The 22,946-nt window shown below is 44.7% G+C and overlaps 1 protein-coding gene across 1 annotated transcript in view; it reads left to right on the top strand.

Moving 5' to 3' along the window:
* LOC145337231 (zinc-binding protein A33-like) overlaps positions 1–19,882 on the top strand; it is a 129,706-nt gene extending 109,824 nt beyond the window's left edge. The window contains exons 2-6 of the mRNA XM_080182023.1: positions 11,370–11,465; positions 13,007–13,240; positions 16,328–16,350; positions 16,444–16,559; positions 19,314–19,882. Coding sequence (XP_080038149.1) covers positions 11,370–11,465; positions 13,007–13,240; positions 16,328–16,350; positions 16,444–16,559; positions 19,314–19,882 — 1,038 coding nt within the window. The remainder of the gene's footprint in view (positions 1–11,369; positions 11,466–13,006; positions 13,241–16,327; positions 16,351–16,443; positions 16,560–19,313) is intronic.
* The last annotated feature ends 3,064 nt before the right edge of the window (positions 19,883–22,946 follow it).

Raw genomic sequence — 22,946 nt, 5'->3', positions numbered from 1 at the left:
TGAGTACAACCCAATTACAATGTCTTGCTGGTGATATTTCTTTGGTTAATCGGTACAATGGAATAAGTTCATGGCAGCTACTCCAGAGACTCCTGTAAAATTATATAACATCAAAAACATTGTGAATCAATAGGCCACAGAGGGAGACTTAAAACACAATCACTGTTCTCTCAGCACTGAAGTGTCACCTCGGATTCTGTGCTTAAGCCTGTGTGAACGGCCCCAAGGATGCTGAACATCAGTTATATAGACAAACTGGAGAAATTACAACTGATTTCTCAGAGAATAGAAAGTTGGGAGGGGATTTGAGAAAAGTATTCAAAATCCTGAGGTGTCTGGATGGAGCCAATAGGAAGAAACTGTTCCCACGCTTGAAAGGATCAGGAACATGAGGACATCGATTTAAAATAATTGGCTAGAGAAGAAGTCACAATGAGAAAATGCTTTTTCATGCAGCAGGAGATTTCAGGTCAGGAATGTACTGCCTGAGAATGTGGTGGATACAGATTCAATCAAAAGGGAATGAGGCTGTTATCTGGAAAGGATGAATGTGCAGGGCTATGGAAAGACGGCAGGAGAATGGCACTAAGTAAACTGCTCATTTGAAGAGTCAGCGTGGGCCAAATGGCCTTCTTCTGCACTGTAACAATTCTGTAATTCTGATGGGGACAGAGGTAAGGGAGCTGAGTGAAGACTGACCTGAGGCACACTCCCATGACTGGTGTTGAAATAGCCAAGGATAAAACCAAAGAGAGTAAACATGATGCTCCCAATTGAAGAGGGAACTCAGCACAGCACACAGCTCCACCACAGTCTCTTAACTCAATCTTTGCAGAAATACACGGCTGTTCCTGGGACATGCTCTGTAAATACAAAGCTGAAAAAAGAAATCTTTTTATGAAGAGCTTCCATCTCACTGAGGAGGCTGCAGTCCAATCCACGTCCAACAATCTGCTCTGAAAACTCTGTTCAGTTTCTGAAAGCTGTGACATAATCAACCACAGCAGCGGAGACCATTCACCACATTCTAAAACAATCTGAATTCAACAACCCACGACATTCTCAAAGAGATATTTAATGTTCTGTCTCCCAATGTTAATGGATTCTTTTAAAAAATTGAAGGAGGCCTAGGGAGGTGAACAGAGAGGAATACAGAGGGTAGTGGTGGAGAGGCTAGGGGTAGGTGAGGAAGCAGGTCCTCCAGCTACTGGGCCTGAAGCAGGGGGAGGGGACACTGATGTTAAAAGGGGGCTTTTGTTGGAGGTGTCATCCATCTTCCCACCAAGATCTGAATCTGATTTGCTTTTGGGCTTCCCCTACACCTGGAAACTTTGATCGGCAGCCTGGAAACTGAAGCTGGGTGGGGAGCGCCCCGTAGCGGTCAATAACTGGCCTAAGACCTCAATTAGGACAAGACCAGGTGCACTGGCTGAGACCGTGCCCACTTTAGTGTAAAACTGCAGATAGGTTGGAGCAGACAGGAGTCCAGCTTGTCAGCCCATCAAGGAATTTTACACTCTCCCTCACTGTCAAGGTTGAGAATGGGCAGAGGGACTGTAAAATTCTGTCATAACCTCCATCTTCAATGGTTGAGATAATTACAGCCAAATAAATGCAGAGCAGCAATCAGTAAGCTGCTGGATTGTTAAATAGCCTGGTGTCTAGATCAGACAACTATAGATACTGTAGCAAAGGCTGGATTTGAGAAGGCTGGAGGAGTGATCTGGCCCACCTCCCTCCCACAGGTATAAAGGGGAACTTTCCTGTAGGATCGTCTTTAGCTGGGTTGCCAGCTGACAGTGCACACTGTAGTTCAGTCAAATATGGTAATCGGAACTGTACATCTAGAGAAACTGGGATCATTCTCCTCAGATATTCAATCGAAGGCTTCGATGAAGGGGTTTGATAAACAAAACTAAAGATAAATTCTTTCAATTAGCTAAAAATGTCAGCAACTGGAGGGTGGAAGCAATGCAGGGCCACTTAGAGGCAGAATCGAGAGTACGTGAGAGAATTAAACAACTATATTTGATTCAGAAGTTAGAGACTGACAGGCAATGCAGGATTGGGAGAGAGATCATCAAGTTGAAAAATGAAGAATATCTCTCAAGGGTGATGGTAAAGGTGGGGCGTGAGGGCAGCGGTCTCCAACCGTGGTGGCATGGACTGGACAAACTAATTCTAACAGGTGATACGTACAGATTTGTAGATACAAAGACAGGAAGTCAGTGGAAGCATTATACTCTGTTAAAAATGTATGAGGACCCGAACAAACCTGATGACCACCCGTCTGGTGGGGACCAGCATTAATGTTTTCACAGGTTCCAGTTTACTCTGATGACTATCGTGGAATGGTGTACGTTCAGCTACTCACCGGAGGAACAGGAGAGTGGATAAAGAAACTCAATATCTGGATATTGCATCAAGCCACCCCCACCAATCATCGAACACAAGTAATCGAGCCATCATGGGGAGGAACTGACAGAGCATGAGGTTTTTGTCCCCTGAGGAAAACCAGGCATGTCAATTCGAATTGCTGACCCAGGGGGTGGATGGGTTAAAAAAGGATGGGGCAGGAGTATAGTGTTCACCCTCTTAGGATGGAGTTTTGAAAAAGGCTTAAGGGGAGCATATTCATCAAACCCTGTGAGTTGGGATGATCAGTTGAGATAGACTCAGAGGGTCATTTAGTTATCAAAAGGATATAATATGATTCAAATACTGGATTTGTGGAGATATTTATTCAATGTCACAGAACCTGGCCAACATTGTCAAGAACTATGTAAACAAGTAATAGATAAGACTTGATTGTAGAGATATTAGGTATTACCAGCTTAATACTTGTGGATATCAAAAACCTACCCAATGTCCAAACACGGTCGAGCCTCCCCCTGATGGGTTAGTTAGGACTGGGAAAGCTAAAACTTTATTACATGATGTGACAATGGTGTCTCTAGGGGTAACCAACAATACTTTCAGAATTGCTCCTGAATCACAGATATGAGATGTACTGGGCGATATTGGGAGATTGTTTGGGAGTGAAAACTCGGTACTTAATTCAGTACAACTGTCTGAACTGAATGGCTATTCCTCTTGGGTTGCCACGGAAAGGGATGACAGTGTGGAGGCTGTGGAACCGAGAATGCACTCACTGCCACAGACCTACAGGGTGATGGACTCATAAAAACATTGAATCAGGTAACTGAAGGGTTAACTAAGACCACTGGGGCCTCAGTCAAAGGGTGGATGAAGGGTGAGATTCTTTCCAGAGATCTGATAGATGAGGTTAGGTCTGAGACTAAAGATTCGAGATTTGGAACCCGTCCTCAACCTTGATTTGAACTCTGCGATTTGGTCTGGTTATTTGAAGGGTACAAATTAAAAGGCCTTCAACAATTAATAATCTTTCCACCTTGTTGTATTTAATTGTGGTAACAATATGGGTTATTAAATGGAAGACAGAGGTAACCAAACAGTTAACTGCAGAGTTATGGTGGTGTAAACAGGAATGCTTTATGTAATATATTAAGTGATGTATGTGATATAACACTGATATTGTGTAATTTGAATGAATTTATTTGATTGTCTTGCAGTTTGATTTTCACTTCCATGTTGATTTGGTCATGGGTAAGTGATCCATTTTGCCTGTGGCTTCAGGGATCAAGAGGAAGGACTGTAGCCGAATAACTTTCAGAGATTCAACTTCAATCAAGTAAAGCAGGTTTTTGGTCAATGTTGTAAGCACGCTAGGATTTCCTGTGGCCAAGCTGGCCTGAGACTTATTCCAAAGAAAGCGCTGAAGGAGGGAAGCCAGTGTGTCCTTATCTGGGCACTGGAATGTGGGCTACATGCAGTAAGGCATAAACATGATGGGGTCTGGTGGGTCCTGACCCTCTGTGCTGGGTCTATCTGATTGGCCTCATCGAACAGTTTTTGATCAATTCATTGGCTGGCGGCCAAAGACCCATTGAGGTATAGGAATGCTAACAAAGAGCTTGTGTTCAGGCAAAATCTGGACCAACATTCACAGAAAACAACAAAAGAAGACTGATAGTTACGTGGCAAAATCCTGGCCAGGTTTCGTATGCAAGTGGAAATCAGCCTCAATTTCAGCAACGGATAGAGAGTATTTAGTTTCTGCATTGCAGGAAATGACTAGTTTCTAAGTAGCTAAAAAATAAAGAAACAAAAACAGAAAAATGCTGGAAAATCTCAGTGGGTCTGACAGATCTGTGGAGAGAGTTAGACCGAACATTTTGAGTCTGGATGAACCTGTGTTAGAGACCAGAATAATGAAAGTTGTGTTTAAACATTCAAAGTCGACTTAGTGTTTTCATTCGCTATTAGAGGTTAAAACACACAAGTTTGAAGGACAAAATAAATTAAATATCTTGTGTCTCTCCTTCCTTCGTTTACTCCCTGCTTCAGTCAGTCAAACCACCCAGTCCCATCCTCCATCTCTTCCCCTGTTTCCCAGTCTGTAGCTGGGATTTCTTCCCCGTTTCCATTTCTCACTCTGCTCCCACACTTGACTCCAACGCCTGTTTTGTGAGCGGTGATCACAGTGACCATTCAGCCCAGAGTGTTGAACTTTCCCTTGCAGTTCATTGTAGTGCCGATTTCAGCCAGAAGATGGTGATGTCGAGCTGTTCAAAGATCAGTAAAGTTTAACAGTGCAATGTCGCCTCCTGCTGCTGGATACCTGGTACTGGCAGCAATCCCAAAAACACAAAATGCTGAAACACTCGGCTGATCAGACAGTTCAGCAGCACCTTTCTTCACAACTGAAAGAGAATTAGATCAGAAACAAAGGAGGGAAAATAAACATGAGCCTGGACTTCCCAATTCCATGTTCCTGTCACACACCGAGTCCCTATCGGGAAATTCCACACTGCCAGTCTGGACAATGTTCAAAAACCCAGGTTGCGAGAGTGAAATTCCCCAGTTTGGGATCTTGCTGTGTGCCAAAAGGTGAATTCAAAAATCTGGGGCTGTTTTCCGAGTACAGAGAAGAAAAGAAAGTTCTCCTGGATTAATAACTGGGGGATTGGTGGATAGTTAGAATGTGAGAATGAAAGTGAAATCAGACAGAGCAACACCACCTCCCCCTGGCTCAGAATGGTATTGCAGCAATCAAATGAGATTTTGAAAATCCATGCAGCAGCTCCACCTAATGGCTTGCGGTGAAACTGCAACAACATGTTTCCTTGTTCAATTCACCCGCAGATCAAATTAATACCAAAAGTGCTGGAAAAATGCTCAGCCGGTCTCGTCTGTGGAGAGAGAAAAACAGAGTTAACATCTCGAGTGGAATATGAATCTTTTTCAGACGATTTCCACCATCAGCAGAATTTTGCTTTCATTTCAACAGATGAAATTTTTTGATTATATCAATACAGTTTACCTGATGCAACAACATTACTTGTCAACAAAATAGTAAATCTAAAACCACAAACTATGGATTTATTTTTAACCCAGTAACTTCTCAGAATCTTTATGTTACTCAGGACCTCAAATTGATTTCAATATTCAATTCGTTCACAGAATTTGATTTCCTGCCTGAAAGGCGATATCAGGATTTTAGTCCGTACTATCTGATTATATTTCTCCAAGGTTTTCTTTGTATTGATGTTTATGAGGCTAAATGAATAAAAATACTTTTAATAAAAAAATCCTATTTTACATGGAGCAACACCGCCTCCTGCTGCCTGAGATCGGGACTCCACAGATTTATTTTTCCTGCATTACTGACTTTGGCCACCTGGTGGTGCTGGAACACCGTTGTTTCTTTCCGGGAAGCTGATTCTGTAACTGGTTTACTAACTTCCAATAACTAGTGAAGGGTGCATTACAGTTTGTGTCAGTGAATGGCTGCATTAGTCTGTGTAGATATTAGGGATGGGCAACAAATGCTGCCTTTGCCATTGACACCCCCTCTGTTCTGAGCTGCCCCCATGTTCTGAGATTTGGTTCTTGGGTTTGGACTCTGGGTCTGGAACTTGGTTCTTCGGCAGACTGTCGACAGATTTTAGTATCTGCTTCAACACTTATTTATTAGAACTTCTTCTAAGCAGATGGGAGGAAACAGGAGCACACGGAGGAAACGTACGCTGAAACAGAAAGAATATTCAAATTCCACACAGTCACCCAAGGCCAGAATTGAACCTGGGTCACTGACGCTGTGAGGCAGCAGTGCCACTGTGCTGACACCCATTTAACTAATTTGCTGAAGTTGTTTGAAGAGGGACCAGAAAGGGTCGATGAGGACTTGGCAGAACCCTTAAGAGTATTGATAGGCAGAGGGATCTGGGTGTACAGATACACAGGTCACTGAAAGTGGCAATACAGGTGGAGAAGGTCAAGAAGGCATACGGCATGCTTGCGTTCATCAGCCGGGGTATTGAGTCTAAAAATTGACAAGTCATGTTGCAACTTTATAGAACCTTAGTGAGGCCTCACTTGGAATATTGTGTTCAATTCTGGTCGCCACACTACCAGAAAGCTTTCGAGAGAATACAGAAAAGATTTACCAGAATGTTGCCCTGGTATGGAGGGCATTAGCTATGAGGAGAGGTTGAAGAAACTTAGTTTGTTTTCACTGGAACGATGGAGCTTGAGAGGCAACCAGATAGAAGTCTACAAGATTAGGAGAGGCAGGGACAGAGTGGATAGTCAGAAACTTTTTCCCAGGGTGGAAGAGTCAATTACTAGGGGGCACAGGTTTGAGGTGCGAGGGGCAAGATTTAAAGGAGATGTACGAGGCAGATTTTTTACACAGAGGGTAATGGGTGCCTGGAACTCGTTGCCGGAGGAGGTAATGGAAACGGATACGGTAGTGACTTTTAAGGAGCTTCTTCACGTCTACATGAATAGGATGGGAATAGAGGGATATGGTCCCCACAAGGGTAGGGGGTTTTAGTTGAGTCAGGCAGGATGGTCAGTGCAGGCTTGGAGGGGTGAGGGGCCTGACCCTGTGCTGTAATTTTCTTTGTTCTTTGAAGCAAGGCTGCTTGGAGAGTCCAATCAACTCATTCACTCTATGTGGTGAGTCAGTGGGTCACAAGGGTTGATGACATGGAGTGTGGTGACTTGGTGGCTCTGGGAATGATTTTGAGACCATTGCCAGTGAGACAGTGGATTCCCTCATTCCCTCACCATCAAGGAATTCCCAAAGTTTCCTGGGAGCTGCCAATATCACTGCTGACTGTTAAACTATTTCTTCTGTTCTTATGTTCTTATTATCATTGTTCTGCCCACATACCATCAAGATCTTGAACGAAGGTAAGTTGAGCAGGTTGGGATGTGTCGGCTGATGTAGTTTCTCACTGAACTGCAATGGGAATGGAAGTCAGGTTCCAGTCCCACTCCACTATCACATTAGGCAGAGGCTGCATTCGCTTCTACAACAACCCTCAATGTTAACAGGAGCAGGGGAGTCTACCTGACACCGGGAAGAGGTTTATGCACTGGCCCAGTGACCTCCCTGTCAGTTAGATCCCTGGGAAGGTCAGAGTTTATCTCAGTTATGAATCTGGGACAGTTTCATGTTACAATGCAGACACCAAGTCCCATCTCCACACCTTCACTGGGAAAAAATTCACCCAGAAACTTTATCCTTTCTTCTGGACTGGGGATGAAAACCAGTTTCTGAGAATCTGCTCCGGTTCTGATCCAGATCTGGAAAATGGGTGGGTCCTTGAGGTGGTCACACCATCCCTGACAGCACAATGACTTGACCCAGTGATTTGGGTCAGGGGCAGAGGTCAGGGGTTGGGTGTCAGAAACCACCATTGACAACAGGTTGTTACTAAATGTGATATTTAATTTCCAAATTGTAAAATCCCCATCAGACTGTAAACAAAAACAATACAAATAGAAATGTCAGAGGATTTAGATATAAAGTACATTAAATATCTTGTGTCTCTCCTTCCTTCATTTACTCCCTGCTTCAGTCAATCAAACAACCAGTCCCATCCTCCATCTCTTCCCCTGTTTCCCAGTCTGTAGCTGGGATTTCTTCCCCGTTTCCATTCCTCACTCTGCTCCCACAATTGACTCCAAAGCCTGTTTTGTGAGCGGTGAGTGTTGAAGCCCAGAGTGTTGAACTTTCCCTTGCAGTTCATTGTAGTGCCGATTTCAGCCAGAAGATGGTGATGTCGAGCTGTTCAAAGGTCAGTAAAGTTTAACAGTGCAATGTCGCCTCCTGCTGCTGGATACCTGGTACTGGCAGCAATCCCAAAAACACAAAATGCTGAAACACTCGGCTGATCAGATTTGATTTGATAGTTAATTTCATTTATTGCTGTCATATGTATTAGTGGAAGGTGAAAAGTATTGTTTCTTGCACGCCATACAAAGCATACCATACATAGAGAAGGAAAGCAGAGAATGCAGTATGTAGTGTTACAGTCACAGCGAGTGTGGAGAGAAAGATCAATTTAATGCAAGGTAGGTCCTGATGGCAGCAGGGAAGAAGGTGTTCTTGAGTCGGTTGGTATGTGACCTCAGCCTTTTGATCTTTTTCTCCACGGAAGAAGGTGGAAGAGAGCATGCCAGGGTACGTGGGGTATTTGATTATGCTGGCGGCTTTTCCGAGGCAGCAGGAAGTGCAGACAGAGTCAATGGATGGGAGGTTGTGTGATGGACTGGTCTTCGTTCATAACCCTTTGTAGTACCTTGTGTCTTGGACAGAGCAGGAGCCATACTAAGCTGTGATACAACCAGACAGAATGCTTTCTATATTGCATCTGTAAAAGTTGGTTAGAGACGTAGCAGATATGCCAAATTTCCTTAGCCTGCTGAGAAAGTAGAGGTTTTGGTGGGGCTTTCTTAACTATAGTGTCGGTCTGGAGGGACCAGGGCAGGTTGTTGGGGATATGGACACCTAGAAACTTGAAGCTCTCGACCATTTCCACTTCATCCCTGTTGATGTATTCAGGGGCATGCCCTCCATTACGCTTCCTGAAGTTGATGGCTATCTCCTTCGTTTTACTGATGTTGACAGAGAGATTGTCATTGCATCAATTCACCGGATTCATAGAATCCCATCAGTGCAGGAGGTGGCCATTTGGCCCATCGAGCCTGCACTGACAACAATCCCACCCAGACCCTATCCTCATAAACCCATGTATTTGCCCTACTAATCTCAATATAAAGGGGGTGCGGTTTAGAACGGAGTTGAGGAGGAACTTCTTCACTCAAAGGGTGGTGAATCTCTGGAATTCTCTGCCCGTTGAAGTGGTGGAGGCTGCCTCGCTAAATATTTTTAAGACACGGGTTGATGGGTTTTTGATAAGAGAGGGGATTAAGGGTTATGGGGAGAGGGCGGGAAAGTGGAACTGAGCCACGACAGATCAGCCATGATCTTATTGAATGGCGGGGCAGGCTCGAAGGGCTAGATGGCCTACTCCTGCTCCTATTTCTTATGTTCTTATGTTCTCTCTCTGTCTGTCTCTGTCAGTTCTGAGTTTTCCTGCTCTTCTCTCTCTGTCTATCTGTCTCTTTCAGTTCTGAGCTCTCTTGCTCTCAGTTGGGTAGCAGTCTCTTTGGTTTCAAATTCAGCACCTGCCTGGCAGTTCAAAGCTTTTCATTCTTTCAAACCACAGCCCATCTGCCTGATTAATCATGTTTTTGAATTCTGATTGGCTTGAGCAGCACACCATCAGTCCCTGATTGGTTTAGATGGTGCAGGATCAGTTTCTGATTGGTTTGTCAACATCTATGGGTCATTCCCTGTTGACTTCTGATTGGCCCTCTAATGTGTCAATTGTTTGTGGGATCATTCCTCCCTTTATATCTTTTTCTGTCATTTTATTCAATTTTATGATTTTCCACTGAGATTACAGATGTCTTTAGAATGTTTCGGCAGCCATGTATTTGGTTTTTTGATTTGATTTATTATTGTCACATGTATTTAGCGTACAGTGAAAAGTATTGTTTCTTGCGTGTTGTACAGACAAAGCATACTGTACATAGAGAAAGAAAGAAGAGAGTTCAGAATGTAGTGTTACAGTCATGGTTCGGGTGTAGAGAAAGAGAAAGATTTGAGATACAAGCTTGTATTCTGTCAGTAATACTCAATGTTTGGGCTCTTTTTCCCAGGTGCCTAATTGATGTAAAGATATCAATATTGTTTGTTCAGTAGAGCTCTCATTAAGACAGATGTTTATCAGCGTGCTTTGAAAGAACAAATTTGTAATTACCTGTTTTTGTCATATCTGCCAGTGTTTGATATGAAATAATTAAAAATAATGAGAGAACTGAGTGGTGCATAGCCTTACAAAAATCACAAACTTCCAGAAATTACAGGAAGTGTATATGTATTTTATATAGAATCAGCGCAGAAAGATTATTAATGTGTTAAAGTTGGTTACAGGACACACATATAAAAACAGCAGAGTACATTCTATGTTCATCGAAATAAAAGCCAAGAGAACTACATCGTTATAAAAACTGATTACAGAACTTAACAGAACCAAAGATGGTTATTTATAATACTAAAGTGATCCGATCACTTCAACAGCAAAGACAGAGTAATGAAAAGGTTGCCACATGGTGGGTACGTAACCAGTTAGTGGAGCTTTATTACAGAGGTGTTGCTTGCTGACAGCCCCAGATAGAAGCAGGGGAAAATCTTCCAAATGCCTCTGATAATATCACCACGTATTCATGTGACACACTTTACACCAAAATATTGGATCAGATCTCCACAGCAGTCAGGAGGTGAGTTGGAATATTCTGGAGGGAGCGAAGGTGTGACTGAACTTCTGTTTAAAATTCAAACTTGACAGGTTTTTCTCTATTGGTCAAGGTATTGCCCTGGGGGAGTGAACCGGGGAATATTTGTTCCTCAAACTTTTGTTTGAATGTAAAAGGTGGAATGTGTGGATATGCTCCTTGTGTCGGTTAAGGACAGGGACTGTGTGTGAATATTTGTGGCTTCCAGTATATGTCAGTGAGCCATATTGTGAGCCTGACTGATAATCCTAAATTGGGCAACGTAATTCTGAACACAATCAGGATTGTTTCGAAATATTGGTGAACTGCAGATTCAATCCAGGAAGTTACCTGTTACATGCTGCATTCTCCATGGCAATGACTCCAGCAATCAGAATTGACTTGCCAACCATTCAGTACTCTCTTCTCATGCAGTTTAAATTGTTCCCTGACTGTTGGTAATTTCTTGTGAGTTGTCCCATGAGTGCAAGGTGAAAAGTTTTGACAGCAAGTCTCTTTTTCAGTAAAACTGCTGAACGTGAAACAAAAAGAGCCTCATAATAAAAGTGTTCAGATTTTTAATTTGAACATTATGGTATTCAATTTGGGGTATTTAATTCTGAAAATGTACAAACTAATCATTCTTTGTTCAGGAGGAACTGCGAACCGAACTGGATCTGATCCAAGAGAAGCAGGACGAATGTGATGATGTAAAGAGTGACTTTGAGGAAACATTAACCCACATTCAGGTAATTCTCATCTTTTGTTCTACATTTTGTACAGAATTATTGATGTCCAGAATTGTTCTGTGCAGAATTCTGATCTCCATATTGTAAAATGGAAAAGGTGCAAAAGATATATGTATATGATGACCCCAGAACTCAGAGATTATACCTTTCTGGAAAGGTCAAACCAGCTGGAAAAAAGAAGCTGTGAGGTGACCCGATTGAGTTCTTTGAAATTATGAAAGGGTTTGACGGTGTAGATACAGGGAAAATGTTTTATTTGAAGTTTAAATTTCAAGATAGTCACCAATAAACCAAACTGAGAAGTCAGCAAATTGATCCTCAGTTAGAGAATCCTCTCCTGAATAAATTATCATCTGGTAATCTATTGTCCAATGCAACTAATCTATAATCAATTATTTCACTGCATTCATTTTATTAATATAAAATAAGCTCCATCTTCTGAATCAATATCATCTGGTAATCTTGGTCTTGCTGTATTAGAGAATAGTTTTTTCTGCATATAATAACTCATATTCATTTCAATAAAGTTTCAAGTTTTTAAAGTTTACTTATTAGTGTCACAAGTAGGCTTACATTAACACCACAATGAAGTTACTGTGAAAATCCCCTAGTTGTCACACTCCAGCACCTGTTCAGGTACACTGAGGGAGAACTTAGCATGGTCAATGCACCGAGCCAGCACATCTGGTGAAGAAAACATTCGGCATGCTTGGTTTCGTTAGTCAGAAAATTGAATTACAGGAGTTGGACGTCTTGTTGCACTTGTACAAGACATTGTAAGGCCACACTTGGAATACTGCGTACAGTTCTGGTCACTCTATTATAGAAGGGATATTATTAAATTAGAAATAGGGCGGAAAAGGTTTACTAGGATGCTACTGGGACTTGATGGTTTGAGTTATAAGGAGAGGTTGGATACACTGGGACTTTTTTCTTGGAGCGTAGGAGGCTTAGGGGTGATCTTAAAGAGGTTTATAAATAATGAGGGCATAAATAAGGTTGACAGTCAACATCTTTTTCCAAAGGTCTAGGAGGCTAAAAGTAGAGGCCATAGGTTTAAGGTGAGAGGAGAGAGATACATAAGGGTCCGGAGAGATACGTTTTTCATGCAGAGGGTGGCGAGTGTCTGGAACGAGCTGCCAGAGGTAGTAGTAGAGGTGGGTACAATTTTGTCTTTTAAAAAGCATTTAGACAGTTATGTGGGTATGACTGGTATAGAGGGATATAGATGAAATGTGGGCAATCGAGACTAGCTTAATAGTAAAACCTGGGCGGCATGGACAAGTTATGTTGAAGGGCCTGTTTCCATGCTGTAAAGCTCTATGACACTATGATTCTATCTTTCGGACTGTGGGAGGAAACCGGATCATCTGGAGAAAACCCATGCAGACATGGAGAAGAAATAAATAATCAGGATTGGGAATTAACAGGATTGGGAATGTTTTTCTCTCTAACATTCCAACAAGAACAGAACTGCTCAGGCTGAACAACCTTTTAAACATCCTCATTTGATTTTTCAATCTCACAGATATTTTCCAAAGGACCAAAGTGTAAAGACAGAGAAACAGATTAAAGCTGAATTTGAAAAACTTCACCAGTTTCTCCGTGAGGAAGAGAGGATTGTGTTGGAAGATTTGAAACTGGAGAAAGAGAAAAAGAGTCAGGAGATGAAGGAGAGGATTGAGAAGATAACGGAGGAAATCTCATCGCTTTCAGTCACTGTTCAGAATATTGAACAAGAGCTGAGTGAACAGGACAATATCAAGTTTTTAACGGTAACTGTTTCTTTATGTTTCTCTACTTCACTGTCTTGAAAAATGAGGAGGTTTTGTCGTCAAAATCTAGAATATAAAACTCACAGCCCAAAATTACCCCAATCACCTGTGACATTTGGATTTCTCTGTCTCACACCCAAGATCACTAATGGCTGTCTTTAACATGGAAATGACTAAATCTGGAGCTTGTTTAGTGTGATATTACAGAAGGATAGTTTCATCGAATTAAATAATGCAGATAATTAGCTTCATTTTTGAGTGAGAAATCCTCAGAATGGTCAGACCATTCTCCCCTGAGTTGGCCTGTGTGATGTACGTGTCTGCCTCCTCGCCCGCCATAGGAATTGGCACGGGTGAGGGAGCGGTCAGTGGGAAGGTCCATTGACTTTGGGCGTGACTTTATGGTTTCGGGATGAGTGAAGCTGCAAAATCCCATCCATAGCAGTTATTTTATGTTTTGGGGAATGTTTTTAAGTCCAGCTTTTTTTCTAAAGGTGACTAGTCTGACTGGAGGGAATACAGTTCAGGCCCTGGGAGAGCAGAATAATTAGTCTTCAACCATACAAGTGATTAGGTTAAGTAGAATTAAGTTTGTTTCCTTAAGTTCTCCTGGGATTTCAGATTAGAGCGATTGACAGGGTTCGGTGATATTGTGGTTTATGTGTAGTCCTGGGTCTGTAGAAGTAGAAAAGACTTTTGCAGAAAGGAGTTGAAGTTTGGCAGTTCAGGTTGAAGTTAGGAGAGCTTTGCAGGTTTCTGAAAGCTCCCTTTGAAAACTCCAAGGCTGTCCACACTCATTCCAGCAAAGACATTTGTAATTGCTAACTGGATTTAAAGTGGTTTTTAAGACTGTGAGAATAATGTTGCTTATTTGGAGCTGAAATTGTGATATACTGGAAAGTAGAGTTGTTTCTTTTCTTGTTTAAAGATTGTTCATCTATTAAGAGTTGGTTAAGCTGTTCCACTTTATTAGAGTCACGCTTATACCGTGTTGTGAATAAAACTTGTTTTGACAAACGTTCCCTAATTTGTCAGTGGAATGACTCCTAGAGTGAAGTATCCTTTCCTCACAGTTATGCAAAAATGGAAAATTTGTTGGTGTCTGGTCTGGCTTCGTAATATACCTTGGGGTTCTGGTCCAGGACCCTAACGGTCTGAGGCATGTGAACTACAGTCCAGGATCCACTCAAGCAGTACTTTTGAATCTGCAAAAATATACTTTATTTGTACAGTATCTGAAAGACGTCTTACAAAATTTCAAATTATTATCACAGTAAAGTGCAGTGATGTTTACATATTGTCCAGAGTTCCTGATGATCTGATGTGCTTCAGTTCATGAGAACATTACAAATGTTTCAATCCTCGGTCTTTTGGCTAAAATCAAGTGTGGTACTGATGTGCTGAACTTGTTTAAGGTCACAAGGTTACATTAAGGCTTCATTTGAAGCAATTTTTTAAAGCAGTATCTCGGCCTTTTGGTTAAGATGCAAATGAGATTGAGCCTTGGAGGAGGTGCAATGCCTGCTCCAATCAGCTTGGATCATGAAGATCAAACCCAATAAGAAGTCTCACAACACCAGGTGAGAGTCCAACCAGTTTATTTGATATTAATCCCACAAGCTTTCGGAAACGGTGTTCCTTCATCAGGTGTGTGGAAGTCCAACACCGGCATCTCTACATCATGACAATCAAACCCAAGGCAGGTAGTGAGAAGCCTGTCTTGTCAGCTTGGATTGGGAATGTCTCACTTGCTGAGACTCTGAATTGGACTTTGATTGGGTTGGACACATAAACAAAAAATATATCTTTTCATTAAAGAGAGTGCAATTCATTTCAAACAATAGACATTGGTCATGTTGCACTCTGCAGTGTGTCAATACATTTCTATAGAGTTAGAATTAAGCACACAGTCTGAGGGGTTTGATCGTTACGAGCCCCTTTTGTCATTGGCTGAATGGTCTTACACAATGGCCTTTCTCCATTGTGCCACTGCGGTGGCTGTCCCTGTGAACAGCTCGTAGAGCACAGAGTCCCGTGTCACGGAGCTACTTGGGATGAACCTCAACAAACACCACTACATCTCTCTCCAGACTGTCATGCAAAGGCACATTCCTTGTGACTGTCTCTTTGCCCACAAATAACTTCGACAGTCTGCTCAGGGAACCATCCGACAGGATCCATCATTTCCGTTTCCCTCAGGGCCTCGAGGACATTCAGTGTAGACTGCTGCTTGATGGACTTATGGATTTAAAAAAGTGCTTTTTCTGGACACATTTTTCTATGAGGGACAGGTGATACAGCATAATCCAACTACTTGGAGCATTCTGTGGAAATGTGACCAGATCCATCCTTTGCAACATCGGGGATAGGTAGAACCTCAGTACTTGGCGGTACTTTGTATTTGTGTCCTGAGGAACTATATACAGCTTGATTCAGCCATGTATAAAGATGGCCATCAGGATGAAGGTACATATTTCCCTCCCTTATCCAGAGATTTGTGAATGGTATCTATTCAGACACAATCGATCTTGGATCTCCAGATGAATCTGAAGAAGGCTCAGGTGACTGTTATGGGGGAGGATCGGGGTATGGGCCCGACTCACACCACAAACAGCAACCCGAACAGTATCTCACACCTGGTGACCTGGTTTTTGCCTGCAATGGAGAGGGATCATTGCTCCCACATGCGCAATTTCTGCTTTATCTTGGCAATGTGGTCCTTCCAAATATTGGCACCCACCCCAGCTGCTCTGAACCATATACCCAGCATTTTTGGGTAATCAGACTTGATGATGAAAGGGACAGAGGACTGGTCAAAACAGTTCCCAAAGAAAATATTAAAGTGAATCTTGTTAAACAATAAATTAAATCCAACAATCGGACTTTGATCAGGATTTTACAATTGGATTGTAACTCTGTGAGTTGTGTTGTGCAGGAAGCTGGAGTCATTTGTAATGTTGTGGAGGACAGGAAGAGGCAGTCCCATAACTTTCTATATTTTAAATGTACTTTTCTGTGGAATTCAGTCTCTTTTTGTGATAAAATGTTCTCCAAACACAAACATTAATAATTGTTCTTGTTCCACAGAAATTTCCGGATACACAGAAAAGGTAAAATTTACACCCTTGATGTGATTTTTATTTCTAACATATTTCTCCCCCAGTCTGGAATGATCCAACACTGACCTTTATCTCCTGTTTCAGAGTGAAGCGAACTCTCCCAGAGCCACAGAAGGTTTACCCTTTAATAAATGTGGGGAAGTACATTTGCTCACTGCAGTACAGAGTGTGGAAAAAGATGCTGATGGTGATTAATACAGGTGGGTGTGAGCTTCCTGACACCAGCTATTAAACAGTTCTATGATTAGTAGAAGGGACTGGTAGCTTTAAAATAAATATATCATTGTATTTGTAACGGATTAGATTTTACTTCAGTCAGTTTTCTGTTCAAATACAGAATTGTTCGATCATGGGGGTGATTTTCCAACCTCACCACGCCTGGCGCGCATTGTGCCACTCCCAGAAAATCATGTGTGGGATTAAAAATCAGTTTCACACTCAGTGCCAAACTTTACAATCATCCCGTTCACTTTCTAATGGAGCAAACCGGATTGCACTCAAAAATTCTAAGTGCTGAACGAGGAGAAAGGAGCTGTCTTTAAAATAAATATATAATTGTATTTGTAACAGATTAGATTTTACTTCAGTCAGTTTTCTGCTAAAATATAGAATTGTCAGGTCAGAGAGTCACAGGACCAGCTCCATCTGCTGAACACTCAACAGTATTGGGAAGGTATATTGTCCATTCAACCTCCTTTTGTGGATCATTAATCAGCATTCTGTTTTTCTTTTTCCTTCTTCCAGAAAACTAGAGCCATCAACATAAATATCTCATCCCTCAGGGTGGATTCCTGCCCTGAATCCTTCCCCAGTTTCCCAAACACCCTGTATGGTACAAGTATGGACTTCTCCCGGATAGTTGAGATGAGCTGTGAGTTTAGGGTAATCCATTCTGTTTACTTTAATGTGTTTCCCAATTAGCAATAAAGTCCAGCAGGTTATTCTGACACTAGAACCTGTTCCTTCTTTGATTCTTCTGTCTAATTTGGATTGGATTGTGGTGGGTCAGTAATGTAAGAGACTGGGTGTGGGTGAAAACAGTAAAATGTTTCACTGTCCAACAGCTCACTAACAGATGTCCCTCACAGGTGGAAAATCCCTTTTCCAGGTCTGCTGGGACTCTGCTCACATCGGTTCCCGGTCACAAGTGACTGTTTGTTTCCTGCAGAAGGACGTCACTGAAACTGATGTCAGTGGCTGCAGCTTCCAGATAAAAGTCCTTGTCGGGGTCCACAGCTCCCAGAGCTGGGCCAGTCTGCAAGTCCATTTTCAGTTTAATGAAAGCCTTTTCACATTTGTCATCTCAGTCCCAATACTCCCTGTTCCACTAGAGAGGCTACTGCCTTTTCCAGCTCTTTCGCCATGATCTTTAGGAAAGTCTGTTGGTTTAGCGGCTGGGACACGGGGGCGGGATGATTTTCCCCAAAAACTAAGCTCCCAACAGGCGGGAATACGGGAGATTTTCCCATCTGTTTTTTGGGCGAGTTTAGTTGAATGAATTTGCGGCACTGAGTGTATCACAGAGTCAAGGGATTTCCGTTGGTGGGGCGAGTGCACATGCACTGATTTCTCAGTCTGCCGGGAGATTGGTTGACAAGCGCATCCCCCCCTCACCTCCCCCAGTCGCCTGATGGTCAGACCCGGTATCTGTTGGCCTCCCGATGACCGGACCCGGCCTCTGATCGCCGATCCGGCCCCCCGATGGCCGTCATCTCACTAAACCCATTTCCACTTTGTCTGGAGGGGGTCCCACCCTAAAACCGAAGGGTTTGGATATCGCTCCAGCCCCTGTATCAGCTGTAAATCTTCCCAATATAATGGATCCTCCTGTAGATCAGAGGAGAGGGTGAATCTACTCCCGTGTTGGACACTCCTGTCTCTATTACCTTTCTCTCCCTCCACTATAATATCTACACATTGTCTATCACACTCATCATACCTGAGTGGACAAGGATACTCAAGCTGGGTACAGTCCCTTCCTGCTGAATTTCCCGGGACACCCTCTCCCTGGGCCACATGGACCTGACCCTGGGGAGTGTTTTCGTGCTGACACCATTTCATTCATCTGTGGGATTTCTGGAAACTCGGGGTGTTTGTCTCGGGTGTCTCTTGACTCCGAGTCCCCTGACTCTGGCCCTTCACTGGTTTCCTCCACTCTCGGACAAACTGTCCACTTCCCCCACAATTGAAACAGGTCGGGATGATCTGCTTTTCCCCGGGTTTAAAGCGCTTCCCCTCTCGCTGCCCCCTCGGTGGGGCCCCGTCATCAGTGACTGGAGTTTCCCTCCGCTGTACAAGGGGAGCCACAGGTTTTGGTGGATCAGGGGCTTCTAACAGGGGCTGCCGGACTGTCCGGTTTCTAACTCACTATCCCTCAAACTGAGGAACACTCACTTCTCCAACCAGCCCCGGGGACACGGCACAGACTAAACCACCATTGACTTGACTCTCTCGCTCTTTAATCCGTCTCTTGTATTCAGCACGGTCCAAGTGTGGCTGCTTGTTTCTGTAACAACCTGATGTTGCTTCACTCCGTCTCTCTGTCTCTCTCTCCGCGCCCCCCAGCCTGGCCCCGCCCCCAGTCCCCTTCCTCCCCCGGCCTCACCAGCCATCGAATCGTCCTGGGCCATGCCACGCCCCCCATTCAGGCCCTGCCCCCAGCCTGCACCCGCCCCCACCTAGCCCCGCCCCTCATCCTGACCCCGCCCCCCAGCCTGTCTCCATTTCTCTCTCTCTCTGTAACGGGGTTTCCTCAGCCTCACTGCAGGGTGTGGTGTCCGGTTAAAACCTTCCCCCCGGGCAGTGTCTTCCCCTTTCCCCTGTGCGCTGTTTAAACTCTTCCCCGGGGGATGAATTTCTAATTCTGGATCATTGCTGATTTTCCCAATCACTAACCGGCTGTGAAAGTTACAGTGAGTCTGACTAACATTTTATCCGTGTCCATCTGTTCCCAGCTCCAGTCACCTTCGACCCTAATACAGCCCATCCTTACCTTCTCCTGTCTGAGGACCTGAGCACCGTGAGATACACCGGGAAACGGCAGCAACTCCCCGACAATCCGGAGAGATTTCATCGCTATCCCTGTGTCCTGGGATCAGAGGGATTCACATCAGGAAAACATTCCTGGGAGGTGGAGGTGGGAAACAAGACCAACTGGGATGTGGGTGTGGTCAAGGAATCCATCAATAGGAAGGGGAAAATCACCCTGAATCCAGATAACGGATTCTGGACAATGAAACTGAGAGAGGGGAATGAATACTGGGCTTGTGCTAAACGTTCAGATCTGAGTGTGAATCCGAGAAAGATTCGAGTCTGTCTGGATTATGAGGGAGGGAAGGTGTCCTTTTATAACTCGGATAACAAGTCCCATATCTACACTTTCACTGGTACATTCACTGAGAAACTCTATCCTTATTTCAGTCCATGTCTCACTGATGGGGGTAAAAACACAGAACCCCTGAAAATCTGTCCCCGGACAGTAACAATCCAGGAGGATGAGGGTTTTAACCCTTCATCCAAATAAAGACAGTTTCTTGTAGGTGGGGGTGGGGGTGGGGTTTGTCCCTCTGTGGAAGAGGGGTTGGGGTCCTTCGCAGATCCTGCCCCCCTCCCATTATCACACACTGTCAGCGGGGGCCGTCCATTCCTCGGGAGGGTGAGACGGATCCCTCCGGTCCGGCCTGTACCTCCCGGGGATGTGTGAGGACCCCTGCCTGAGGGAGGGCCGGAGGATCCACTCGATATAATCCAGTCACTCGTCACCAAGTCGGACACACTGGAGGCTGGGACGGGCGAGGTCGATGAGGCTGAGCCCACCCGGACACGGGCTGATATCCCCCAGGACCTGCTCGGCCTGATCAAGGAATCGATTAAAAAGACCCCACACACTGGGTCACTGGGTGGGGGAGGGGAAGGCCCCACACACTGGGTCACTGGGTGGGGGAGGGGAAGGCCCCACACACTGGGTCACTGGGTGGGGGAGGAGAAGGCCCCACACACTGGGTCACTGGGTGGGGGAGGCGAAGGCGCCACACACTGGGTCACTGGGTGGGGGAGGGGAAGGCCCCACACACTGGGTCATTGGGTGGGGGAGGGGAAGGCCCCACACACTGGGTCACTGGGTGTGAGAGGGGAGGCCCCCAACATACTGGATCACTGTGTGGGAGAGGGGAAGGTGCCACACACTGGGTCACTCGGTTGGGGGGGTGGGGTAGGGGGAAAGCCCCCATTCTCCATCTCTGATTTTAAACCTGGGGTTGCTTGTTCTGGGGTTAGAGCTTTTCCCTCAGTCACAGTGTGACCCGGTGCCTGAGGTGGAGCGGAGCCCAGAACCACTGTCACTCTCTGACCCAGAACCTCCAGAGCAGCCCTGGGCGGGGCTCTCTGCCCTCGATCCTGGGGGTGGGATGGTGACAGAGGCTGGTATGACTGGGGTGAGGGCTGGTGGTCACTGATAGTGAGAAGACTGAGGAGGACTGGGACTTAGTGGAGGGCACCGAGGAGGATTTAGAGTCCATCGTCAGTGGGGGACTCCCCCTCATCTCCCTCAGGGAATTCTGGGAATTCCGAGCTGACAGCTCGTGGCAAAGTCCAGCTGACCCTCAACCGATGGTTGGAGCTGACGTCTCGCAGAAGGTTCACATCTTCTGTCGGGAGACTGTGAGGGGTTCAATGAGGGGACAGAAGACCAGGATCAAGGGGTGGGAGCAGGAGGTGCTCGATCTGGAGTTCAGTCTGAGTTGAGGACTGAGGGGGAATAGTACCCATACTAATAATTATAGAAGTAGAAGTGAATAGTAGCCATATTAATAACTGTGTCAAGTGAAAGGTTAAACCATAAAACAGCCTGCACACAGTTTAACAGCAGAGACATGCATATCAGGATAGTAAGCTGCTATTGCCAGGCAAAGGCCGAGTGTCTGAGTTACAGACCTTTCATGTAAACAGAAGGGGAGGAAGATGCCTTTGCCTGGGAGAGGCCATTGAAGCAGACATTTGGAATGGGAGGATTGATTTGTGTTCTTACGTTCAGACACAGCTGGAGTGTCCAAAGATAGTTGGAACAATAACCTACAATCAAAACTTAACTCTGATTGGATATTACAATTAAGCAAGCGTAATGTGATTGTGATTTGTTTCAATATCTATCTTATGAATGATGTAACCTTAATCTATAACTGTGAGTGGATAGAGATAACTCCTGTACATTGATTGGTATATGTTAATTACTTGTAATCAAATTTGAAACTATAACTGCTTGTATATCTCTAAATTCTGAATTCTGTCTGACCTTTATGGTCGAAAGAGGGTCTGATTGCTATAGTCTTCAATAAATCATTTTGAACCATTCTGTGACTTTGGCTATTTGAGGGCAACGGTGATTATAAGTACATTAATGAGCAAAGCATCCTAGAAGTCCCACAACAAGGACCCGGCCCCATGGAAGGTGTACGGAGAGAAGAAGGGCGCTCTGAGAGAGCAGCAGATTATCGAGTTCTGCGATGTGTTTGTGAGATCACAGATCCGGTTCCTTCAGGATCTGGACCTTGTCTCTCCATCTTCGACTCACTGGAAAAAAGGCAGCGACTCCATAAGCAGCTCCTGGGGCTGCTGCACGATGACGGATCCCTGGTCTTGAATCGGAGACTATCAGCGTTGAAGCCCCAGCCTACTCCCGATCTCTCTTCTCTCTGGATCTGTCCAGTGATGATGCTGACAGAGGTTTGTGGGAGGATCTGTCGAAGGTCAGTGCAGAGGGTACCCCTTAGCCTGACTGAGCCGACCAGTGTCCCTGACCGGCTCTCGAGGGGCAAGTCCCCGGGGCTGGACAAGCTGACCATAGAGCAGGTTCTGGGATGTCCTGGGGGGTGGGCAGGGAGACTACACACGGGTCCTGAGGGAAAATCTTGTGACCGGAGAAATGTTCCTCTCCATTATTGTCCTCCTGCCCAAGAGGGACGATCTCCTCCTGTTTATGAAGTGGTGCCCAGTCTCCCTCCTCAGCACGGACAACAGGATCTTTGTCGGGACCATGTCTGCTCACCTTGGCACCGTGCTGGCCCACAGGATCCACCCTGACCAATCCCACCTGGATCAGGAAAAAGAGTTTGACGGTGGATCATCAATATTGTGGACATCAGATTCAGGGCACATTTTGTTGACTAATCCAGCTCCTGTCCTTGGTTCCGGAGTGTCTGATTGAGGGTAAATCCCCTCTCTGCCATTCCACTCTGCCCAGAGGGGTTTCCTGTACGGGCTGCTCTTGCACAGCTTCCACTCCCTCGATCTCATTGCCCATCCAGACACTCTGTGGCATTCTGTCCTGTTGTCCGGAGGAGGCAGGGTCTCCCAGTGGGACCCTGGAGAGATCCTCCTTCTGTCCATCGGGGATTTAAGAACATAAGAACCTCAGAAATAGCAGCAGGAGTAGGCCACCTAGCCCTTCGAGCCTGCCCCGCCATTCAATAAGATCATGGCTGATCTGAAATGGCTCAGTTCCACTTTCCCGCTTTCTCCCCATAACCCTTAATCCCCTTCCCTACCAAAAACCTATCTACCCGCGTCTTAAATATATTTAGCGAGGAAGC

Source organism: Carcharhinus amblyrhynchos, unplaced genomic scaffold, assembly GCF_965287045.1.
Source record: "Carcharhinus amblyrhynchos unplaced genomic scaffold, sCarAmb.v2.hapA scaffold_45, whole genome shotgun sequence".
Lineage (NCBI taxonomy): Eukaryota > Metazoa > Chordata > Chondrichthyes > Carcharhiniformes > Carcharhinidae > Carcharhinus > Carcharhinus amblyrhynchos.
The sequence above is the reverse complement of the archived record's forward strand: the minus strand, read 5'-3'. Positions and strand labels throughout refer to the sequence as shown.